The 21,770-nt window shown below is 39.5% G+C and overlaps 1 protein-coding gene across 1 annotated transcript in view; it reads left to right on the top strand.

The window, feature by feature from the left end:
• DNAH6 (dynein axonemal heavy chain 6) overlaps positions 1–21,770 on the top strand; it is a 291,757-nt gene that overhangs the window by 249,233 nt on the left and 20,754 nt on the right. The window contains 6 exon segments of the mRNA XM_030837528.2: positions 4,793–4,953; positions 8,150–8,238; positions 9,008–9,154; positions 12,408–12,546; positions 17,854–17,973; positions 18,509–18,630. Coding sequence (XP_030693388.2) covers positions 4,793–4,953; positions 8,150–8,238; positions 9,008–9,154; positions 12,408–12,546; positions 17,854–17,973; positions 18,509–18,630 — 778 coding nt within the window.

Raw genomic sequence — 21,770 nt, 5'->3', positions numbered from 1 at the left:
TAGCAAAATGTTGGCAAAGATAGGGAGCTGTAGAAACATTCATATTGCAAGAGGGAGTAAAAAATTGGTTAAAATCACTTTGAAGAATTATTAGCAGTATATTAAAGTTGAAGGTAGCATTCCCCATATCCCAACAATTCACTACTGAATTTGCGTGTTCCAACAAAATCAGTCACAGGCATGCAAGAAGCCATGTTCAAGAACATTTGGAGAAACGTTTATAATACCAAAAAAAAAGCACTGGAAACAACCAAATTGCCCACCTAGAAAAATGATTATATAAATTGTGGTTTATTCATAAAATTAAATACAATACACTATAGCCATGAAAATGAATAACTATGACTACATATATCAATATGGATGGGTCACACAAACTAATATTGAGCAAAAGATTTAAGTTGCACAGAAACTATAGAATATTGGAGAAGTTTGATATAATGTATAAAATTTTTAAACATATATATTATACATTGTTTAGGAAGTCATATTTTTTCAATAACAGTATAAAGAAAAATAGGGAAGTTATACTAAAACCAGGATAGTAGTGACCTTGGGAGGTGAAATTTGGGTAATGAAAGAAGTGAACAGGGAGGGACACGCTGCAGACTTATATCATGTAGATAATGTTTTACTTCTTAAGCTGGGTTGCGGGTACTTGGATACTTATTGTAAATATTAACTTTATAACTTTTGTATGTCTTAAATATTTCATAGGAATTATTAAAGGTAAAACAATTCAAGACAGCAATCAGAGAATCGAGAGGGGTGTTAATAGTAGTTAATGCGTGCTAAGTTCCTGATGTATTCAGGAGGAAAAAAGAAGTACAGAATAGCTCTATATTGCTGTAGGAAAATTTGTAGCTGAATGAGTATGTTGAAATTTTAAGGGAAAATACTGAAATAATATATAATGTATAGCTTCCAAGCCAGCAGAGGGACAAAAGAATATACAATGCAAATTTTAATCCAACATTAGCTAGGAGAGAAGAAGAAAAAAATTCAAAGATAAAACATAGTAAACCAAAAAGTCAAACGAAAGAGTAGAAATTAATCCAAATATTTAGTTGGCCAAAAAGTTCGTTCGGGTTTTCCATGTTATGAAAACCCGAACCAACTTTTTGGCCAACCGATACCTAAATAAGAGTAAATATCTCACCTGTGAAAAGATAAAGAAAATCAAACTGGATTTTCAAAACAACATTCAATTCTATACTACTTAGAAAATGTAAATGCAACACAAAAACAGCACAGGAAGATAGAAAATAAAGAGATGCAAAAGATATACTATGCAAATACTAACCAAAAGAAAGCTGTTAACAGTTCCAATGCATATCACGAAATCAAGTTTGAGGAAAGATATATACATATTAGAGATAAAGAGGGGAATATATGATATACGAGAAAAAAAACACAAAGAAGAAACACCAATTGTAAACAACTAACAAAGCTTGAAATATGTAAAGCAACAACTGGAGAAATTGATACAAGGAGAAACTGGTAAATCAACATTAATGTGGAAATTTTTAACACATCTATAATGATAACTACTGTGAAGCACATAAGATTTGCAAAATTGGTAAGGATATAAAATATTTCAACAATGAATTAATGAAATTAACAACCTTGCTCTTTACACTCAACAAGTAGAACAAATGCAAGATCTTAAGTACATAAGGAACATTTATAAGAATTAACCATGTTCTGAAAAAGACACGTATTTCAAAAAGATGACAAACATTCTCTGCCCACAGTAAATCTTAGAAATCAATCTTAATTTTTTTAATATTTGGAAAAGAAAAAAATGTCCTCTGAACAATCTGTCTGTTCAAGGGAAATCATAACAGCAATTGTCCAATAAGTGGAAGTAAATGACAAAAACAGTGTAACATATCAAAAACCATTAAGGTTTAGAAATGAGGCACCTAACAGTAAATTTATGCATGTTTAATAACTTCTGGTTTCAGAAATGTCAAGCTAATATTCCCACTAAGAATAATTAGGCAATCTGAAACTTAATTATTAAACTCTAACAGAAGGAAAAAATAATAAGCTAAGAGCAGAAATTAGTGACATAGAAAATACACATTCGATGGACAAGATCTAAAAGAACAGAAGTTTTTTTTTGAAAAGTTTAATAAAATATAAATCTCTGCTGAAACTACTGAGAGAGACAGACAGAGAGAGAGAGAAAGAGATACAAAAAAATTGTATCATGAATGAATAAGAGAATATCACTACAGACCAGCAGACATTAAAATGGTCATAAGAGCATGTTACTTTTTTTTAATTTTGCCAATGAATTTGAAAATTTTAATGAAATGGAAAAATTCTTCCAAAAACACAACTTTAAAAGAAACTGAGAATAACCAGAATATCTAAATAGTCCAATAATAGTTAATTGAATTCATTACAAAAAACCTTCCCACAATGCTGGGTTTATTTCAGTAATGTAAGGATGGTTAAAATATTGAAAACTAATTCATCACATTAAAAGAATAAAGGAGAGAAATCCTTTTAAAAAAGAAGAAAACTATTATTTAAATAGACACAGAAAGAGCATTTGTTAAAATTCAACATGCATTCATGGGGGGAAAAGTCCCAGTAAACTAAGAATCTGGAAATCATTTCTTAAAAAGAGAAAACCAGAAATAAGACATTCTTCTACTCTGATAAATGGTATCTTAAAATTATTTAATGGATTTAGCAAGGTTACTGGACATGAAATAGGTTGTATTAATGCATACTAGCAACAGGAACTCCCATTCATTGCTGGTGAGAATTCAAGATGGTACAGCCACTTTGGAAGACAGTTTGGTGTTTTCTTACAAAACTAAACATACTCTTATCATATGAGCCAGCAATCTGGTACTTACCCAAAAGAGTTGAAAACTTATGTTCACACAAGAACCTACTTTACACAAGGATGTTTATAGCAGCTTTATTCATAATTGCCAAAACTGGGTAGCAACATAGATGTCCTTTAGTACATGAATGGATAAATAAACCATGATATATCTATACAATGGAATACTATTCAGTACTCAAAAGAAATGAGCTATCAAGCCATGAAAAGACATGGCTGAATGTTAAATGCATATTACTAAGTGAAAGAAGCCAATCTGAAAAGGCTATATACTGTATGATTCCAAGTATATGACATTCTGGAAAAGGCAAAACTATGGAGACAATAAAAATAAATAAATAATAACAAAGGGTTTATATCCAATGTAAAGAACTCTCAGAAATCAATAAGAAAAATACAAGTGAACCAGTAGAAGAAAAGAGGGGAGGGATATAAAAGGGAATAGCCAAAGTCGAATAAATAAACCTATGTAAAGGAGAAACAATTTAAAACCTCAGTGAGATACCATTATATATCCACCAGGTGTCAGCAAGGATGTGGAAAAAACAAGTACTCTCATCTATTGCTGGTAGGTGTGTGGAATGGTGGCATCACTTTGAAAAACAGTTTGATATTATAAAAAAAGTTAAACATACACATACTCTGTCAAACAGCAGTTCCATTCCTAGGGATATACACACCAAAACGGTATACACATGTATGGACTTGCCTGGTGGCGCAGTGGTTAAGAATCCACCTGCCAATGCAGGGGACACGGGTTTGATCCCTGGTCCAGGAAGATCCCACATGCCACAGAGCAACTAAGCCCATGTGCCACGACTTCTGAGCCTGTGCTCTAGAATCTGCAAGGCACAACTACTGGGCCCATGCACCACAACTACTGAAGCCCATGCACCTAGAGCCCGTGCTCCACAACAAAAGAAGCCGCCGCAATTAGAAGCCCGCACACTACAATGAAGAGTAACCCCCACTTGCTGCAACTAGGGAAAGCCACACACAGCAACTTAGACCCAACGCAGCCAAAAATAAACAAATTAAAATAATTTTTTTATAAAAACAGAGTACATGTATATCAAGAGACATCTATGGAATGTTTATGGCAGCATGGTTTGCAACAACTAAGAACCAGAAATAACCCAAATGTCCATCAAGAGCAGAATGGATGAATGAATTGGGATATAAGCACACAGTGGAATATTATTCAGCAATGAAAATGAACTACAATGACACACAATAATATGAATTAATCTAAAGAAATATTGTTGATCGAAATAGACCAAATATAAAAATATATATGCTATTTGATTCCATTTATATAAATTCAAAAACAAGCAAAATTAATCTATGGTGTTAGGATTCAAAATAGTTGTTGCCTTTGAGAATAAGGAAGGATACTGATTGGGAGGGTGCTAGTAATGTTCTTTTTTTTTTTTTTTTTTTGCCCTATATGGTGCTACATGCGTACATTCCCTTTAGGAGAACTCATTAAGCCATACACTAATGATTGTGTACTTTTGTAAATATGTTACACTTCAATTTTTCAAAAGTTTTTTTAAAAACTGACCTATAGCGTTGGAATCAGGACCATGGATACCTTCAGGATGGAGGAAGGGAAAATGATTGGAGTAGAAAGGGGCATAGGAGAAATGTCCCTGGAGTGTTGGCAAAGTTCTCTTTTCAACCACAGATGTTTATCTGAGATAATTCAAAGAACCATAAATTTGTTTTTTGCACTTCTGTGTGTTATAGTAAAAACTATTTTTAAAAACAAGAAAATAAGAAAAAACATTTGCACATCTATCAGAATGAGGATTTGAAATGCGTGCATATGCTAGGCAAGAGCCTACCATATTTACATTTCTTGATACTTGCATTGCTTAAAAATAATATTAAACAGCATTTCATTGTTGTTGTTGTTCAATTCAGGGTGCAGTCAATTTCCCTGGGGCAAGGACAAGGGCCGATTGCTGAAAGAATGATCAAAGATGCAATGAAATCAGGAAACTGGGTATTTTTGCAAAACTGCCATCTTGCTGTTTCTTGGATGTTGGCAATGGAGGAGCTAATTAAAACCTTCACAGATTCAAGTATGTGGAGCACATAGCATTTGTATAATAACTTTTTCGCGTGGCCTTTCTTATTGAATCCAATCCTTGTAATAATTATTTATTGTTGGCATTGTTTTACCCATATTAAAAAGGAGAAATTTGAGATCTAGAGGGGTGTAGTTAAGTTACACAACCCAGATTCAAATAAAGATGTTCAGACTCCAAGCTGAAGGTATGATCCCCTGGATCATTTCTGTTTCATGTTGCCTTCTATGGGAGGCCATTCGAATTCAAACTAAATTATATCTAGGCATGATGAAAAGAAATAGAAACTGGACTTAGGACAAAACAAGGAAATTAAATCTTTCGCTACAGAATGAGAGAAGTTCAGGAACAAGGTTCAAATTAGAACCAATTCTCAGAGTAGTGTTTTACCACTTTTTATCCTCTGTAACCCACATGACAATCAACCTTCACATGTGTCTCATAGTCACACACACACACACACACACACACACACACTCATGGGGGTGCCCAGCATGAGTCATGGTTGCCACCACTAACTATAATATCACCACCTTCTTTCCCACTCAAGAAAGTATAACGGACTGCAAAGAGAGAAGAAGTGGACTTAGAATCTACTCATTTTTATATAATAGTGTAAAAACAGTTGAAACCTTAGGAACTGTATTATTGGTAATAAGCTGTGTGCACCCCACTTTACCACTCTCCCTGGAAGCCATGAAGGAGGATACCCAGCCTGGGATATCCAGGGCCCTTTCTCTGGGGTCCTCCTTTTTGCCCTGACCACAGAGGGCTTTCTAGGAAGGTGAGAGATATGCACATGATCTTGCATGTGACTTTCCTCATTGCTACCTATTAAGTTTGAAGAGATGCTCCTTTACAGTGCGGCCAGCCTGCACTGGTTACCAAGCCACAACCAGGGCTTAGCAGCCTTCCCCTAGAAGGCCCCTCATTCCCTGGGTATCCCCTGCCCTGTCTTCTGCAGGCTGCTTCCATCAAGGATAGATAGTCATTAGCATCTACCATCCAGAATCTCCACTCTTTCCTGCCATCCAGAATCTCCACTCTTTCCACTCTTTGCGATGCAAATAAGAGATGGCTTGCTTCCCGCTGGGCCTGTGGCTTATTTCTATTTACATAATTAAAGAAAAATGACAAGAAGTTCTTTACCACTGTTCCTAATCCTGATTAGGATTATAATTAGGAAAAAAAATGCTGGGAAGTCATCTAAAAAGCAGTTTGCTGCAGTGGTACTGTGTGAGCCTTCCAAGTATGGACCTGTAGTTCAGCTTCACAATGACCTGGACAAGAGTGCCAGACCTTCAAGGAGGCTGGATGGGCTATGGAAGCCAACGAAGGTGTTGATGGATTTTAAGTGTTTAAGTGGCTAGAAAAATCCTCTCCTGGCCCTCGTTACAATTGTTTATTAACTTAACCATTTGAGTTCTCATGTTTAACTTGAACCAGAAAAAAAAAAAATACATTCAGGTAATAAACTGAAAAGAGAAAGTGAATGAAAGAAAAAAGAGAGAGAGGAAGAAAAAAACCCTCTGGGCTTGAAATTCTAAGACCTGATTAGAGTTTCACCCCCACCACTTCCTGACTGTACATATCACGCCTCTTCTCTGGACCTCAGTTTCCCCCGCAATAAAATGACTGCATAACGTCATTGCTAGAAGTCCCACAACTAAGATGATTTCTAATTCCATTCCAGCCCTAAACTTCTATGACGTCTATGAAAGTTAAGATTCTTGATGCTTTTGCAATTATAAGAGAAAAGGTACTTTAAAAAAATGCTTCTCTAAACCTGGCCTTTTTCACTCTTTGGTTCTTTTGGTTAATGAAATCATTAGCCCTAAGACTTTGATGATTTTGACTTATGCCTAATAGTTTTTACCATACAAGCAACTTTAGTGCTTTTCTAGAATTGTACTAGAATTAACTTTAAATTTTAGCTATTTAATATAGCTCATGAATTTAGATTACCAAACCAAGAAGCATAAATTCAGCTTTAATCTGCAGTCATTCATTTAATAAATATTCGAGAATCTACCGCGTACCATGCATTGTTCTAGATGCTTAGGGTATGTTGGTGAACAAAATAACCATAGTCATCTGCCCTCATTGAGCTTACATGCTAGTGAGGGGAGAGAGACAATAAACAAACTACATAACAAATAAGTAATTTATAAGGTATGATAGAATGTGTTCGGTGCTTTGGAAAAAATTAAAAGGAAAGTAAGGAGAAACAGAAAGTTTGGGATGGAATGGGGGTGAGGAAGAAGGGTGGATAGCAGTTTTAAATGGGGTGGTCTAGATAGACCTCTTTGAGAAGGTGGCATTTGACCAACACTTGAAGAAAGTAAGGGAGTCTAAAGGAAGAGCATTCAGGTAGAAGGAACAGCTAGTGCCCGGGTCCTGCCTCGGAGGGAGCAAGCCAAGAGTGTTGGAGAAACACCGTCACTTGTACTTAGAGACCAATGCCAAGAAAGGCCTCCTTCGATGATGCCTGTGTCTTCCTGTGATGCGATCAATGATTTTCCCAGCTCTGCTTTGGCCTTTTGAACCTGGAATGGAGCTTGTTCTTTCTTAGGTTCTCTGTCCACAGCTCAGAAAGGAAGCGTATATTGACTTAACTTCTTGATGCTGTATGTGAGGTCTCTGTTTCCCTGCTCCCTGAGCTCCCTTTGCAACATCTCTGCAGAAGGGACAAATTTCTTTTTTCTCCAGAGGGCTTTCTGGCCATGTTCACGCAATTTTCCTTAAATTGAATGGCTAAAAAAATTAAAAATAAATAAAAACAAACAAAACCTAAAACCCCTTCTTGAGCGTAAATGTAGTAACTGTCCTCTCTTTCAATTGAAAATTTTCCCAATTTCAGAGGAAAGGCTCTTAGCATCTCTATCATGTATTGAAAATTAACGTGAAATTAAACTGAATAATTGAGAAAATAATTGAGTAATTTCTTTACTCAAATGTGCCAGCCTCTAGACTGCCAAACTGACTTGTGTGAAGAGCTTCTGTAAAGAGTCCCCTCACCTCCATTCTAGAAGATGTTACAACATAAAATACTTAAAATAGAAAACCTAGTCTTTAAACAGAACTTACAGCATATTTTTTTTGCTATGCTATAATAATTATTTCTTACAGAAAAGTGTTACTAAGAGGTATGCATTTTCCTTTTTTGTCGTTTTGTCTTTGTTTTAAACAGATATTGTTATCAAGGACACATTTCGACTTTTTTTAAGTTCCATGCCTAGTAATACATTTCCTGTTACAGTTCTTCAAAATTCTGTCAAGGTAACGTATGGTTGGCCTGTAACATGATTGGCCTCAGGGTGTTCGCCGAGTGGGTCCAGGAAGCCCAGGCTTGTGCCAGGTTGTGTCAGAGTCCGGGTGGCCCAGGTGGGGAAGCGGGAGTCAGTGTCCCTTCACCGGAGAGTGAGCGGGGAAAGAATTTCCCAGGCCATTGCCCATCCTTACGTGCCCTAGTGCTGCTGGTCGTTCAACACCTCCACTCTTCCCCTCTATAAGAAAACGTCAAGGATGCAGAGGAATGAGTACAGAACCCCTCCCAGAGTTAAGAGAATATTTCAGCACTTGGGAAACAGGAAGGCCCACAGGGGGTATGGTTGCTGGATTGCAAGGCTGGAAGTTTCCAATATGTGGGAAGCCTCTGCATATGAATGATCACTCAGGAACCAGGGATGCCTCTTCCCTGTCTGCCCTGTATCATCAAGGCAAAGTGTGGGGTGATGCCGTATGTCGAGATGACCAGAAAATCCAGTGCAGAAAGCCTGAGCATCCTTTCTGGTCCATGTTTAGAGAAATGGACCCCAAATGGAAGTGTCTGAGGTTCTTGTTGAGGTGGTTCACACACTATAGGTCTGAGGACCCCCTATTCTCCAGAGACTGAGGCCAAGCAAGATACACAGCAGGCGCAAACAGGGCAGGAATGCCTCCCAGGCGTTGGTTATTTACGTCCCCTCACTGGCTTCAGCCCATTTGTGTTATTCGGAAATAACGCGTATCTGTACAACCACCCTCTCTGCCGCGGGTGTCTCTACAGGTAACCAATGAGCCTCCAAAAGGTTTACGTGCAAATATCAGACGAGCATTTACCGAAATGACACCTTCATTTTTTGAAGAAAACATACTTGGAAGAAAATGGAGACAAATAATATTCGGCATGTGTTTCTTCCATGCAATTGTTCAGGTACACTCAATTTGTATTTTAATAGAGACAAGAAGTGTATTAGGTTAAAAATAAATCGATAAAAAGAATTAAATAAAAGCTTACAAATGGCATTGTGAAATGCTGAGGGCCCTGTTCTGTCTGAACCCAAGTTGTTTCAACTCAGTCCCTGATCTCTGTACATCCCTTGCCTCTGTATCTCACAGCTTTGCCTCCCAGCTCTGCTCTGACCTAAGGAACACCTCTCCTGGTTGAATGCAGTAGGTCAAATTCAAGAGCACGAAATTGATCTCCACAGCTGTGCTTCACTCACAAAATCTGCTTCCCTTCCAGAGTCTGCTCCTGAAATCGGTGGCCCCATTCTCTCAATCACCTACACTGTTTCAGGATTATTTTTATTCTTCCTCCTTTACACATATATATCTTGTCAGTCGGCAAGTCTTCATTTTTCTTACAATAATTTCACTCTCACCTGCTCCTGTTGGAGTGGGCTTAGACCCTTGACAGCTTCCTCCCTGTGATTAGAGCTCCAAGTCCCCTGAAAAGTGGCCTTCAACTGGGCACTCCTTTCCCCCTCTGTTCAGACCTCACTGCCCTGATCTGGTGCCCATCCTGTGGCCTCGTACTGGGCACTCCTTTCCCCCTCTGTTCAGACCTCACTGCCCTGATCTGGTGTCCATCCTGTGGCCCTTGTACCAGAATTCTGACTCCAGCTCCATATCTCTGTATGGGGTCTTGATTAGACAGGCTGCCTGGTTTTCAAATGTGTGTGGTCTGCAGATGAAGAATCAGTAGAGAAGAAACAAAGATTAAAGATGCAAAATGTGGGATAAATAAGTAAACAAGGTCCTAGAGGAGATCAGAGAGGCTGGGATTGGGGCTCCCAGTGGGAGGCCTTTGTTCTATTAACAAAAGCAGCTGAGATGAGGGATGGTTTAAGATTTAGGGAAATTTTGAGATGGAGAGGAGGAAACATGGTACAGTTGCCAAGATATAGACCAACCTAAGTGTCCCTCAACAGATGAATGGATAAAAAAGATGTGGTATATATATACAATGGAATACTAATCAGCCATAAAAATGAATGAAATTTTGCCATTTGCAGCAACATGGATGGACTTGGAGGGTATTACGCTAAGTGAAATGTCAGGCAGAGAAAGGAAGGACAAACACTATACGATATCACTTTACATGTGGAATCTAAAAAATACAACAGGGACTTCCCTGGTGGTCCAGTGGTAAAGAATCTGCCTTGCAATGCAGGGGACGCCAGTTCGATCCCTGGTCGGGGAACTAAGATCCCACATGCCACGGGGGCAACTAAGCCTGCACACCACAACTACTGAGCTCACACACCTCAGCTAGAGAGCTTGCGTGCCACAAACTACAGAGCCCACGCTCTCTGGACCCCACTCACCACAACTACAGAGCCCACGGGCCCTGGAGCCTGAGCGCCACAACTAGAGAGAGAAAACCCTCATGCCACAACTAGAGAGAAGCCCGTGTGCTGCAACTAAGGCCCGACACAGCCAAAAATAAATAAATAAATAAATAATAAATCTGTTTTAAAAAAATACAACAGAGGGCTCCCCTGGTGGCACAGTGGTTGAGAGCCCGACTGCCGATGCAGGGGACACGGGTTCGTGCCCCGGTCAGGGAAGATCCCACATGCCACGGAGCGGCTGGGCCCGTGAGCCATGGTCGCTGGCCCTGCGCATCCAGAGCCTGTGCTCCGCAACGGGAGAGGCCACAAGAGTGAGATGCCTGCATACCACAAAAAAAAAATACAACAGAGACTTCCCTGGTGGCTCAGTGTTAAGGCTCCGCACTCCCAATGCAGGGAGCCGGGGTTCGATCCCTGGTCAGGGAACTAGATCCCACATGCATGCCGCAAGTAAGAGTTCGCATGCCACAACTAAGGAGCCCACATGCCGCAACTAAGGAGCCTGCCTGCTGCAACTAAGACCCAGTGCAACCAAATAAATAAATAAATAAAGATTTAATTACAAAAAATAAATAAAAAATAAAAATTAAAAAATACAACAAACTAGTGAATATAACAGAAAAGAAGCAGACTCACAGATACAGAGAACAAAGTAGTGGTTATGGGGTGGGGAGGCTATCTGGGGTGGCAGAGGGGGAGGTACAACTTATTGGGTGTAAGACAGGCTCAAGGATGTATTGTACAACACAGGGAATATAGCCAATATTTTGTAACAATTGTAAATGGAGTGTAACCTTTAAAAATTGTATAAAAATTAAAAAATAAATTTAAAGGGACCTCCCTGGTGGCACAGTGATTAAGAATCTGTCTGCCAATGCAGGGGACATGGTTTTGAGCCCTGGTCCAGGAAGATCCCACATGCTGTGGAGTATCTAAGCCCATGCTCCACAACTACTGAGCCTACGCTCTAGAGCCCATGAGCCACAACTACTGAAGCCCGCGCACCTAGAGCCCTTGCTGCACAAGAGAAGCCACCAAAATGAGAAGCCCACGCACTGCAACGAAGAGTAGCCACCACTCACGGCAACTAGAGAAAGCCCACATGCAGCAATGAAGACCCAATGCAGCCAAAAATAAATAAATTTTAAAAGTAATAATAATTTTAAAAATTTTTAAATAAAAAAATAAATTTAAGAAAAGAGGAGGGAACATGGGACCAATCATCTGATACAATCAATAGTTTAGAATTAAGAAATTAGATGAGATAGGGAGATAACAAAGAAAGGGAAAGATTTCACTATGGGGAGTTATGAAACAAGAATTGAGATTCTGGGTATCAGTTTTAAAAAAAAAAAAGGCCACTATAGAGAAGTCAGCATGTAAACAGCACATCAAGCATGACTGAAAAGCCTGGGTGATAGACAGACTTCTTAGAAGAGTTGGGGGCAACTCTCTCCACCAGATGGGTGACTAGTGTCAATACTTTTATGCCAAAAGACTCTAGATGGGATAGTTTTCCCTATTTTGATGGAGAAATATTTTATTTTACCATGAAGAACAAATGTTCTTATGACAAGTCTATCACATTTTCACCTTTCTCGTAATATCAAATTTTCTTTGGGGAAATTGGCAAAAGGCCAGTGTTGGAGGAAGAGGTGCCTGCCCTGTTTGGTGACAGCCAAACTGAAAGCCTGGGTCAAGTTGAATGTCATGATTTTAACCGATTTTGCACAATGAGGATGTTCAACTTCAACAGAAACCTTTTAGTTTTCAGTATTTTACACAATTAATTTTATCAAACTTTAAGACCATTTTCATTTTCTATTCTAGGAGAGAAAAAAGTTCGGCCCTCTTGGTTGGAATATCTGCTATGAATTTAATGACAGTGACAGGGAATGTGCTTTACTGAACCTCAACCTTTACTGTCAAAAAGGAAAGATTCCCTGGGATGCATTGATTTACATCACTGGTCAGTATGCCCACATCTGATGTCCAGCTGTGCACCACACAGTTGTTGGTTTACGCCCACCTGGCTTATACCAAAATGATGTCCTCCCAAGCCTTTGGTGACAGTGGTGATGACTTCTGATACTGCCTTTGAGAAGATAAGACCATGATAAGAATATCATAAGAATATTTACACATAGGAAATGGGATGAATGTTTTCCCAAATAATAATAGCAAAAACTTAGATAGCTCTTGCTACATGCTAAGCATGTTTTAAGCATGTCCCATGAATTAGCAGATTTAATCCTCACAACAACCCTATAAGGTGAAAACTATTATATCCCTATTTTACACGCGAGGAACCTGAAGAACAAGGGTGAAGCCAAGATTTAAAGGCAGGCAGTCCAGCCTCCAGAGTCTGTGCTCTTAAATTCAAAGAATCGAAACATGATTGACTAGTCGAGACCTGTTGAGTTAGGTGTACTTATGAAAAAGGAAAAACTATTTCAGGAATTACGATTTTTAACAAATATGAATTGTGGCCAAATGAGATCTTACTGCCAAAATCAGATACAATTTAGACCATGTAGACCCATATAATGAAGAACAGATTCCCACTGGGAGGTGAGGGAGGGAGAGAGCAGAATGGGAATGGATGGTTTTCATTGGTGAGCAAGGGAAATGGGGAACAGCAGAGAGGTATCAGCTGATCTAGAGCCTTGAACAGCACGTGACACCTTGGAGCATGTTTGAGTGAAGGGCAGCGAAACAGTATGGAGATGCATGAGGACCCATCCCCAGGGTGGACCAAGAGAAGTAGGCATGGAACCTGGGAAGCTACCTTGTACTCCTGCTCTCAGCCACTCCTGTGTGGCCAACATTGCTTAACATAACAGTGAGTTAGGCAGAATTCTTCTCTGGCACCCTCTATGTACCCTGAATTTTCTGCTTCTTAGCTTTTCTCTCCCTTCCTTCTCTCCTAGAACACTTGACCTTTCTGGTTACCTAAACTTCTACTGCTGTGGAAGTAACTGTGTTTTGTTTTTTTTGCGGTACGCAAGCCTCTCACTGTCGTGGCCTCTCCCGTTGCGGAGCACAGGTTCCGGACGCGCAGGCTCAGCGGCCATGGCTCACGGGCCTAGCCGCTTCACGGCATGTGGGATCTTCCCGGACCGGGACAAGAACCCATGTCCCCTGCAATGGCAGGTGGACTCTCAACCACTGCGCCACCAGGGAAGCCCGTAACTGTGTTTTGAAAAGAATAGAAAGGAATGAGACAAAGATGTATCTGCTCTCATCACTACTATTCAGTGTTGTGCTGAAGGTTCCAGCCAGGGAAATTAGACAAGGAAAAGAAATCAAAGACATCCAGATTAGCATGGAAGAAGTAAACCTATCTTTATTTACAGATGACAAGATCTTGCATGCAGAAAATCCTAAGGAATTCACACACACGCACACACACACACACACACACACAAACTGGAAGTAACAAATGAGTTTGGCAAGGTTGTAGGATACAAAGTCAATACACAAAAATCAACTGCATTTCTATATACTGGCAATAAACAATTAGAAAATACTTTTAATTCTATTTATGATAACATCAAAAAGAATAAACTACTTAAGGATAAATTTATCAAAAGAAGTGCAGATGTGTGCACTGAAACCTGCAAAGCACTGCCAAAGAAAATTAATCTAAGTAAATGAAGAGACATGACATGCTCGTGGATTGAGAGACACAATATTGTGAAAGTGGCGATAATCCCCACACCAATCTATAGATTTAACACAATCCCTATCAAAATCTCAGCTGACACTGTTGCTGAAATTGGCAAGCCGATTACATTTGGATGGAAATGCAAAGGGCTCCAAAAAGCAAAAACAATCCTGAAAAAAAAGAATGAAGTCAGAAGAGTTACATTTCCTGATTTCAAAAGTTATACAAAGCTACAATAATCAAAACAGTGTGAGACAACAAGGACTTACTGTATAGTACAGGGAACTATATTCAATATCTTGTAATAAACTATAAAGGAAAAGAATCAGAAAAAGACATATAGATATATAAACATATATGTGTTAGCGAATCACTGCTGTACACCTGAAACTAACACAATATTGTAAATCAACTAAATTCAATTTTTTAAAAAAAACAATATGGTACTGGCATAAGGATAGACATATAATCAATGGAACAGAATTGAGAATCCAGAAATAAACCCTTATATTTATGTTTAATTTATTTTTTTAATAATTTATTTATGTATTTATTTTTGTCTGTGTTGGGTCTCTTTCTCTGCACGCATGCTTTCTCTAGTTGCGGCAAGCGTGGCCTACACATTGTCGCGGTGCACGGGTTTCTCACTGTGATGGCTTCTCTTGTTGCGGAGCATGGGCTCTAGGCACGCAGGCTTCAGTAGTTGTGGCACATGGGCTCAGTAGTTGTGGCTCGCGGGCTCTAGAGCATAGGCTCAGTAGTTGTGGCGCACGGGCTTAGTTGCTCCAAGGCGTGTGGGATTTTCCCGGGCCAGGGCCCTAAACTGTGTCCCCTGCATTGGCAGGCGGATTCTTAACCACTGCACCACCAGGGAAGTCCCTGGTCAATTTATTTTTAACAAAGGCGCAATAGGAAAAAAAACAATAGGAGAAAAAAAGGCAATGCTTTATCCAGGCAATGATATTTGCTTGTGGTGGGATTTTAGGCAGTCATTTATGGATTAATCCAGAAAATCCAGGTTAGTACCACTGTGCTAAATGCTGGAAATACAAAGATGATGTAGTCCCTGCCTACCAAAAACTCATGGGATGGAGATAATAAATAAATTAGAATATGGTATGACAACTACCCAAATAGAAGTGTGTGGACAATGCTGTGGGAATTCAGAAGGAGCAAATAACGCTACCTGGAGGAATCTGGGAAATCTCCGCCAAGGGGGCAATGGTTGAGTGGGGCACTGGATGGTGGGGTGGGCTCAGCAGGAGAGAAGAGGCAGGAGAGCACACTGGCAGAGAGAACAGTGATGGTAAAGCCCAGCAGTGTCGGGATGTGGCATGCCTGTAGACACTGTGAGTAGTTCATGAGCGCCAGAGCAGAGTATAAAGAGGAGATGTATATGGAGGAAAGCTTTATCTTCAACAAAACTAAAAAACAAAGGTGATCTGCGGGCACATCTTGAAAGCCTGTGTGTGTTGTTAATAAATTTGGGCTCTACCTTATAAGCAACGGTTGGCAATTATAGTCTTTTAGGCTGGGAACAGGTGCAACCACTTCTAAAGCTATAACAAAAGCAAGGTGAAGAATTGAACAAGGGGATACAGCAACACCAAGGGGGAGACTAGACAGGAGAGAATAAACAGAGAAAGATTAAGGAGGCTTTAAATATGGGAAGGTATTTGGGGTTGGAGGGGGTGGGGGGACGGTTCTTAAAATTTTATAGAGTAAGCTACAGTGATGCCTAAGTCCAAGAGACAGCTCTGAGCTCAAAGTGGGCAAAGACAGAGCCAGACCTAAGGCCTATCCAGTTTGTGTCGGACCATCCCTGAGCCAGCCCACAGGGACAAGCATGGAAGAGAAGGGGAAGACACCACATCAGGATTTGCAACGAGACCCTCAGGAACTGTGATGCCTGGGCCAGGACAGGTGGTGGACGTGAATGGTAGACGCCCCCTCCCAACATCTGTCTTCTAAACCCAGAAGACTCCGTCCTAAAAGTAAGCCTAAAAGTGAGCCATCTACCCTGAATCAAATTATTCGAGTTCCTGGTTTACTCACTTTGATCCAAGAAAAACATAACACTAAATCTGGACGCAGAATCACAAAGTCTGATGATTTTTAAGGTGAATATTTCTGTGCTACTTCTCAAAATATAAATATTTTTGTTTAAAAAAATTTGTTTGGCCCTGCCGCACGGCATGTGGGATCTTAGTTTCCCAACCAGGGATCAAACCCGGGCCCTCTACAGTAGAAGCATGAAGTGTTAACCACTGGACCGCCAGGGAAGTCCCCGAAATTTTTTTTAGAATAATGCACTTCAGGGCAACATTTTCCTCTCACCAGTGACTAATTATTGGAGTCTGCATTTTTCTGGCCACCCTCCTCTCCCAGACACCATGATGCAATTGAAGAAACTTGACCTTTATATTCCCATCTAGCCCTCAGGATCCAAGTTGGTCTGAAGCTAGATGGACCCACCACAAAGATTTAACACAACTTTGTGTTGCAAGATTTCCCAGAGAGTGACTGAAGAGTATTCTCAGGAAAGCACAGCAGCATCTCTTTCTTCCCTCTTAGAATTGCTAATACAGGGAGTCAGTTACTCGATCATCAGCTCTGGCACTTACTCCCCAACGTCCTCCCTCTAAGTGGCTGAGCCAGTAAGACTGACCAGAAGTGCCTCAACAGGAGAGGGAAGATAGGTGCAAGCCAGGACGCTACTATCCTGGAAGAAATAAATTACTGAGATTCCAAACACAAATAACTTACTCTCAACCAACCATCTCAGCTTGAAAAAGAATTTTTTAAAAAATCTTCTTGACATAATGAAAGAGATGGAGATGAGAATGGATGAACATTTAAAGGATTCAAAAGTTGGCAATATCAGTATCATAAGTAAAATCCTTTTCAGAAAACTACAGAGGTGAATAATGAATTGTAGCAATGGGTCTGGAATTTTTCCAAGGAATTATATCCTCCAGCAGTACAATCATTCCAATGCAGAATAGATAACTTTCCTACTTGTAACTTGGGGATGATGATGGAGCATAATTTCTCTGTGGAAAGAGATGGGATACCAACAAATTGTAGTTCCCCATAACATAATTTCTGTGAGGCAACTTGTCTCCTTCACTATGGATCTTTCTTCCTTGACTTAATATCAATGATTTATAAGGTATGTATAGAGTTTGAATGGCTTGCTGTAAATGTTTTGGTTTCATTTAGCTCATCGGCCCCCAAAAGAAGCAGTGGTTCCTGGAAAGTATGTCTGTTTTAGAGTACTACAGTCAATGATGGGATAAGACCCCAAATCAATATTTTTGAAGAAAAAACACAGGAAGAAGAAAGAAATATGTAAACAGATCTCACTGGCTTTAGTATCAGTTATTTGGGAAAAGCAAAATAATTAGGGGAGAGAACATATACTAGATTTTTTTCTGCTTTTTAAAAGTTGACTTTTATTATCTTTGGGGTTGGGGTAATAGAAGAAACTCAATGTGCTATTTCCACTTTCAGTACCAAATAAATGTGTGAATAAATAAACCTATTAGAATGTGGGTATGCATATCAATTAAAAGCAAACAATGTTTTTAAATGCAAACTTCTTTTCAGGTGAAATTACATATGGTGGTAGAGTTACAGATACCTGGGATCAAAGATGCCTTCGTACTGTTTTGAAAAGATTTTTTTCTCCTGAAACATTACAAGAGGATTATAAATATTCTGAATCAGGTGAGTGACTTTTCAATATCATGGAAAACAACTTTTTCCAAAAAGTCATTGACAGCATCTCTGAGTTTTCCATCCAGGAGCTGTCTGTGTCCAGTCCTCACAACCCAGACCCCACACCCTCCCATCCTCATGCTTGACCACCTTCAAAATGGCTTTGATTGTAAGAGTACAAAGATATCTATTGTACGATAACCATTTTGAATTATTTCTGCTCTAAAGTGGGTGGTATTCTGTGTGTTTTCAAAGTTCCATAAATTCGGAACACACCTCTCAGTAGCACATCCCTGGGTTCTCAGAACCTTGAAATGTTCTGCAGGTTAACACCCTGAAAGGTTAGGACACTGATTAGATGTAAAGGCCTCAAGAAAAGGTAAAGAAACTAGACACAGGGATGAAGGTGAGGAAAAACCATTCCTGTTTCTCTGTGAGGCAGTTGATTATACCCACCATCTGAACAGACAGAGAAGCACCAAACCTGGCAGTACTCAAAGCTCGTCTATTTGAGACATATTGCCTTCTGTGTTTTCAATAACAGGTATCTATTTTGCACCCTTGGCTGACAGCCTACAAGAGTTTAAAGACTACATTGAAAACCTGCCTTTGATAGATGACCCAGAAATATTTGGAATGCATGAAAATGCCAACCTAGTTTTCCAGGTATGTGGCCTTTCTACTTAAAAGACATATTCATATTGTGTATATAAACCTGAAACATCAATAATCACCTCACTGGCTCTGTAAGTTATAATCTTCTTAAATAAACAAATAAAATAAATGTTTCACCTCGACTTCAACATCTGGTTCCAATTTAGCCTGCTCCCTCTGGATCCTTCACAGAATCCTAAGATCGTCATTCATCTTCTTGTCACCAGCCACCCCCTCAGCTTCCAGCCTCTGCTTAGTCCATAATCTACCTGCTAGTCTCCTGCAACATGGAGATTTGGATGATAATCCCGACAGCCCTTTTTCTTTTGCACTTCTCCCTCCATGCTGGGCATATTTGTAACATATTTCACAAAGATTTATGGACCCCCCCCCCAGAGGAGTAGGTTATAAAAGTACAATAGCAAATATCCAAGGCAGAGAAATCAAAACACTGTTCTTTAAAAGCACAGTTTATCAATTTTGCCATTGCAACAACATGGATGGACTTGGAGAGCATTATGCTAAGTGAAATAAGTCAGACAGAGAAAGACAAATACTGTATAACATCACTTATATGTGGAATCTAAAAAATACAACAGGAATTCCCCAGCAGTCCAGTGGTTAGGACTCTGTACTTTCACTGCCAAGGGCCTGGGTTCAATCCCTGGTCAGGGAACTAAGATCCCACAAGCCACATGGCATGGCCAAAACAATAAAAATAAATAAAAATAGAAAATACAACAAACTGGTGAATATAACAAAAAATATAACAGGAGCAGGCTCACAGATATAGAGAATCAACTAGTGGTTACCAGTGGAGAGAGGGAAGGGGGGAGGGGCAAAACAGGGGTAGGGAATTAAGAGGTATAAGCTACTACATATAAAATAAATAAGCTACAAGGATATATTGTACAACAGGGAATATAGCCAACGTTTTATAATAACTGTAAATGGAGTATAACTTTAAAAATTGTGAATCACTCTGTTTTACACCTGTAACTTATGTAATATTGTACATCAACTATATCTCAATTTTTAAAAATAATTTAAAAATTAAATTAAATTAAAAAATAAAAGTACAGTTCATCAAGGTGACAGTACCAGACCACAGCAGTACGTCCAAAGAGCAAACTGGACAATTTTACTCCCCCAAGAACCTCTGATGCCACACCATTACCTAAGGGTAGTCCGAGCTCCTGAGCATGGCAATCAAGGCTCCCCCATGACTGGGCCATTACATACCCTTCCAGTTTTATTATCTGTCATAGTCTGGCATCTTTGGTGAACCAAAGCCACGAAAAGAGGTATGTCCCTGGAGCCCTGGAATACTCTAAAGGTTGGAGACTAGGTTGGCCTCACGAAGCTGAAGGGAATCCCCTTTCTTTTCAACTTAAATTTGGCCCCTACAAGTTAGAGACAAATTAGAGGGTAAGGTCTGCGTAGATATCAAAGAATCCATGCAAAACAACAGTGGAAATTCTCAATGATCATGTTCTCAGAGAACATGACATGACCTATGTCATGTTCTCTGCCCTAAAAATTGCTTTGCCATTCAGTGAAGAGTTAGAATATCTTATTTTTCCTGATTCTACTTTCAGGAGGAAAAACAGGTGGCCAAACCTAGTGTTAATATTCAATCATCTGACTGCTTGTTCTGGAGTGGGTGGGCGTGGAGGTGAGAGAAGGGAGAGAGGAATGTGGAAATGGTAGGCTCACTGCATCCCGTGAGAAGCACAGGACTTTTGGGTGGGGTAACACTCTTGGCAGTATATACCTGGGAATGTAGTTTTTTGTGTTTTCATTGGTTCAGAATGACTGAGAATGAGACAGTAGGCATGTAGTGAGCCCCAAGTTATGTTTTTCTTCCCAACCTCCCTTCCTTCATTTTTCTGGTACAGTACATCCCCTACCTCTTTCTTTTGGGAAAATTTCCCCTTCCTCATTCCATTAGATTCTGGTAAAACTTCCAACCACTCTCTACCTTCACAGAGGTGGGCATGTAACTCAGGCCTGGCCAAAGGCAGCACAACACCACCCAGCCCCTGGAATTGGTCCAAGGAGCAGGGACATGGCCCACACTAGGTGCCTGAGATTCCTTTATAGGATATATAGATCCTAGGAGGGAGGAGGGAGGAAAATGCCTTTCCTCTGGAATCACTGGCTACGATGCTGCATCTCTGCAGCATTCTGTGCCCTCATCCCTGACCCCCCACCCCTTCTTCCTACCAAATGGAAGAAGGTCATCTGCCATAGGAAAGAAAGAGAAACAACCAAATATGCACAAGAGAGAGAGTGCTAGATCCATCCATGCCTGAAACCCACATGACTTGTGTCTTCTTCTTCCCATCTATATGTGCCAAGAGACCCCTTCTCTTTGCTTTAGCTGGTTTAAGTGAGACAATTCTGCCTCTTGCCATCAACAGAGACTTAATGCAAAAGATACAAATGATTCCTTCTTCAGACCAGCAAACTATACTTACATAGATGCGTACTAGAGACTAGTAAAGAAAATTGAACCTGGCTGCGCTAAATGTTTCAAGACTTTTATCTAACCAACAAGTCAAGAACTAAAATGGAAAAGTCATAATATTAAACAACTGGCACTGAGCAAGGAAACCAAACTATTTAACCATAACATTAAGTAGATAATGTCACATATGTGTTTAGGACCTAATGAATATGTCAAAAGTCATGTTTGAAAGAAGATCTATTATGTAAAATATAACTTTTACAACCAAGATCTGTAATCCCAGGTTCTGAACTCTTTTCTCAGGTAAGTGGATAACGAGTGTTGTGACTGGTATAAAGAAAACCTCTAAGAGGTTCCAACAAATATACATAAGAAGATACCATGTTTCTGAATTTTAAAAAAAAACTAGAACAATTGAGAATATTTAATTGACCTTGGAAAAGGAATTTCTAAGCATAAAAAGCAATTGAAAAATAAATCACATTAGAAAGAGCCAGAACATGTGAGTATATCCAAAAGGCCATAAGAAAATTAAATGACAAAGCAAAACATCTTTGAAACAACAACAAAAAAAAATCAGAAAAAGTTAACTGTCCACACATGGGACAATTTCCAGAATAGACCATATGTTAGACCACAAATTAAGTATCAATAGTTTTAAAAAGATAAATATCATACAAAT

The sequence above is a fragment of the Globicephala melas genome, chromosome 12 (assembly GCF_963455315.2).
Source record: "Globicephala melas chromosome 12, mGloMel1.2, whole genome shotgun sequence".
Taxonomy (NCBI): domain Eukaryota; kingdom Metazoa; phylum Chordata; class Mammalia; order Artiodactyla; family Delphinidae; genus Globicephala; species Globicephala melas.
This window is presented reverse-complemented; position numbering and strand designations above follow the sequence as displayed.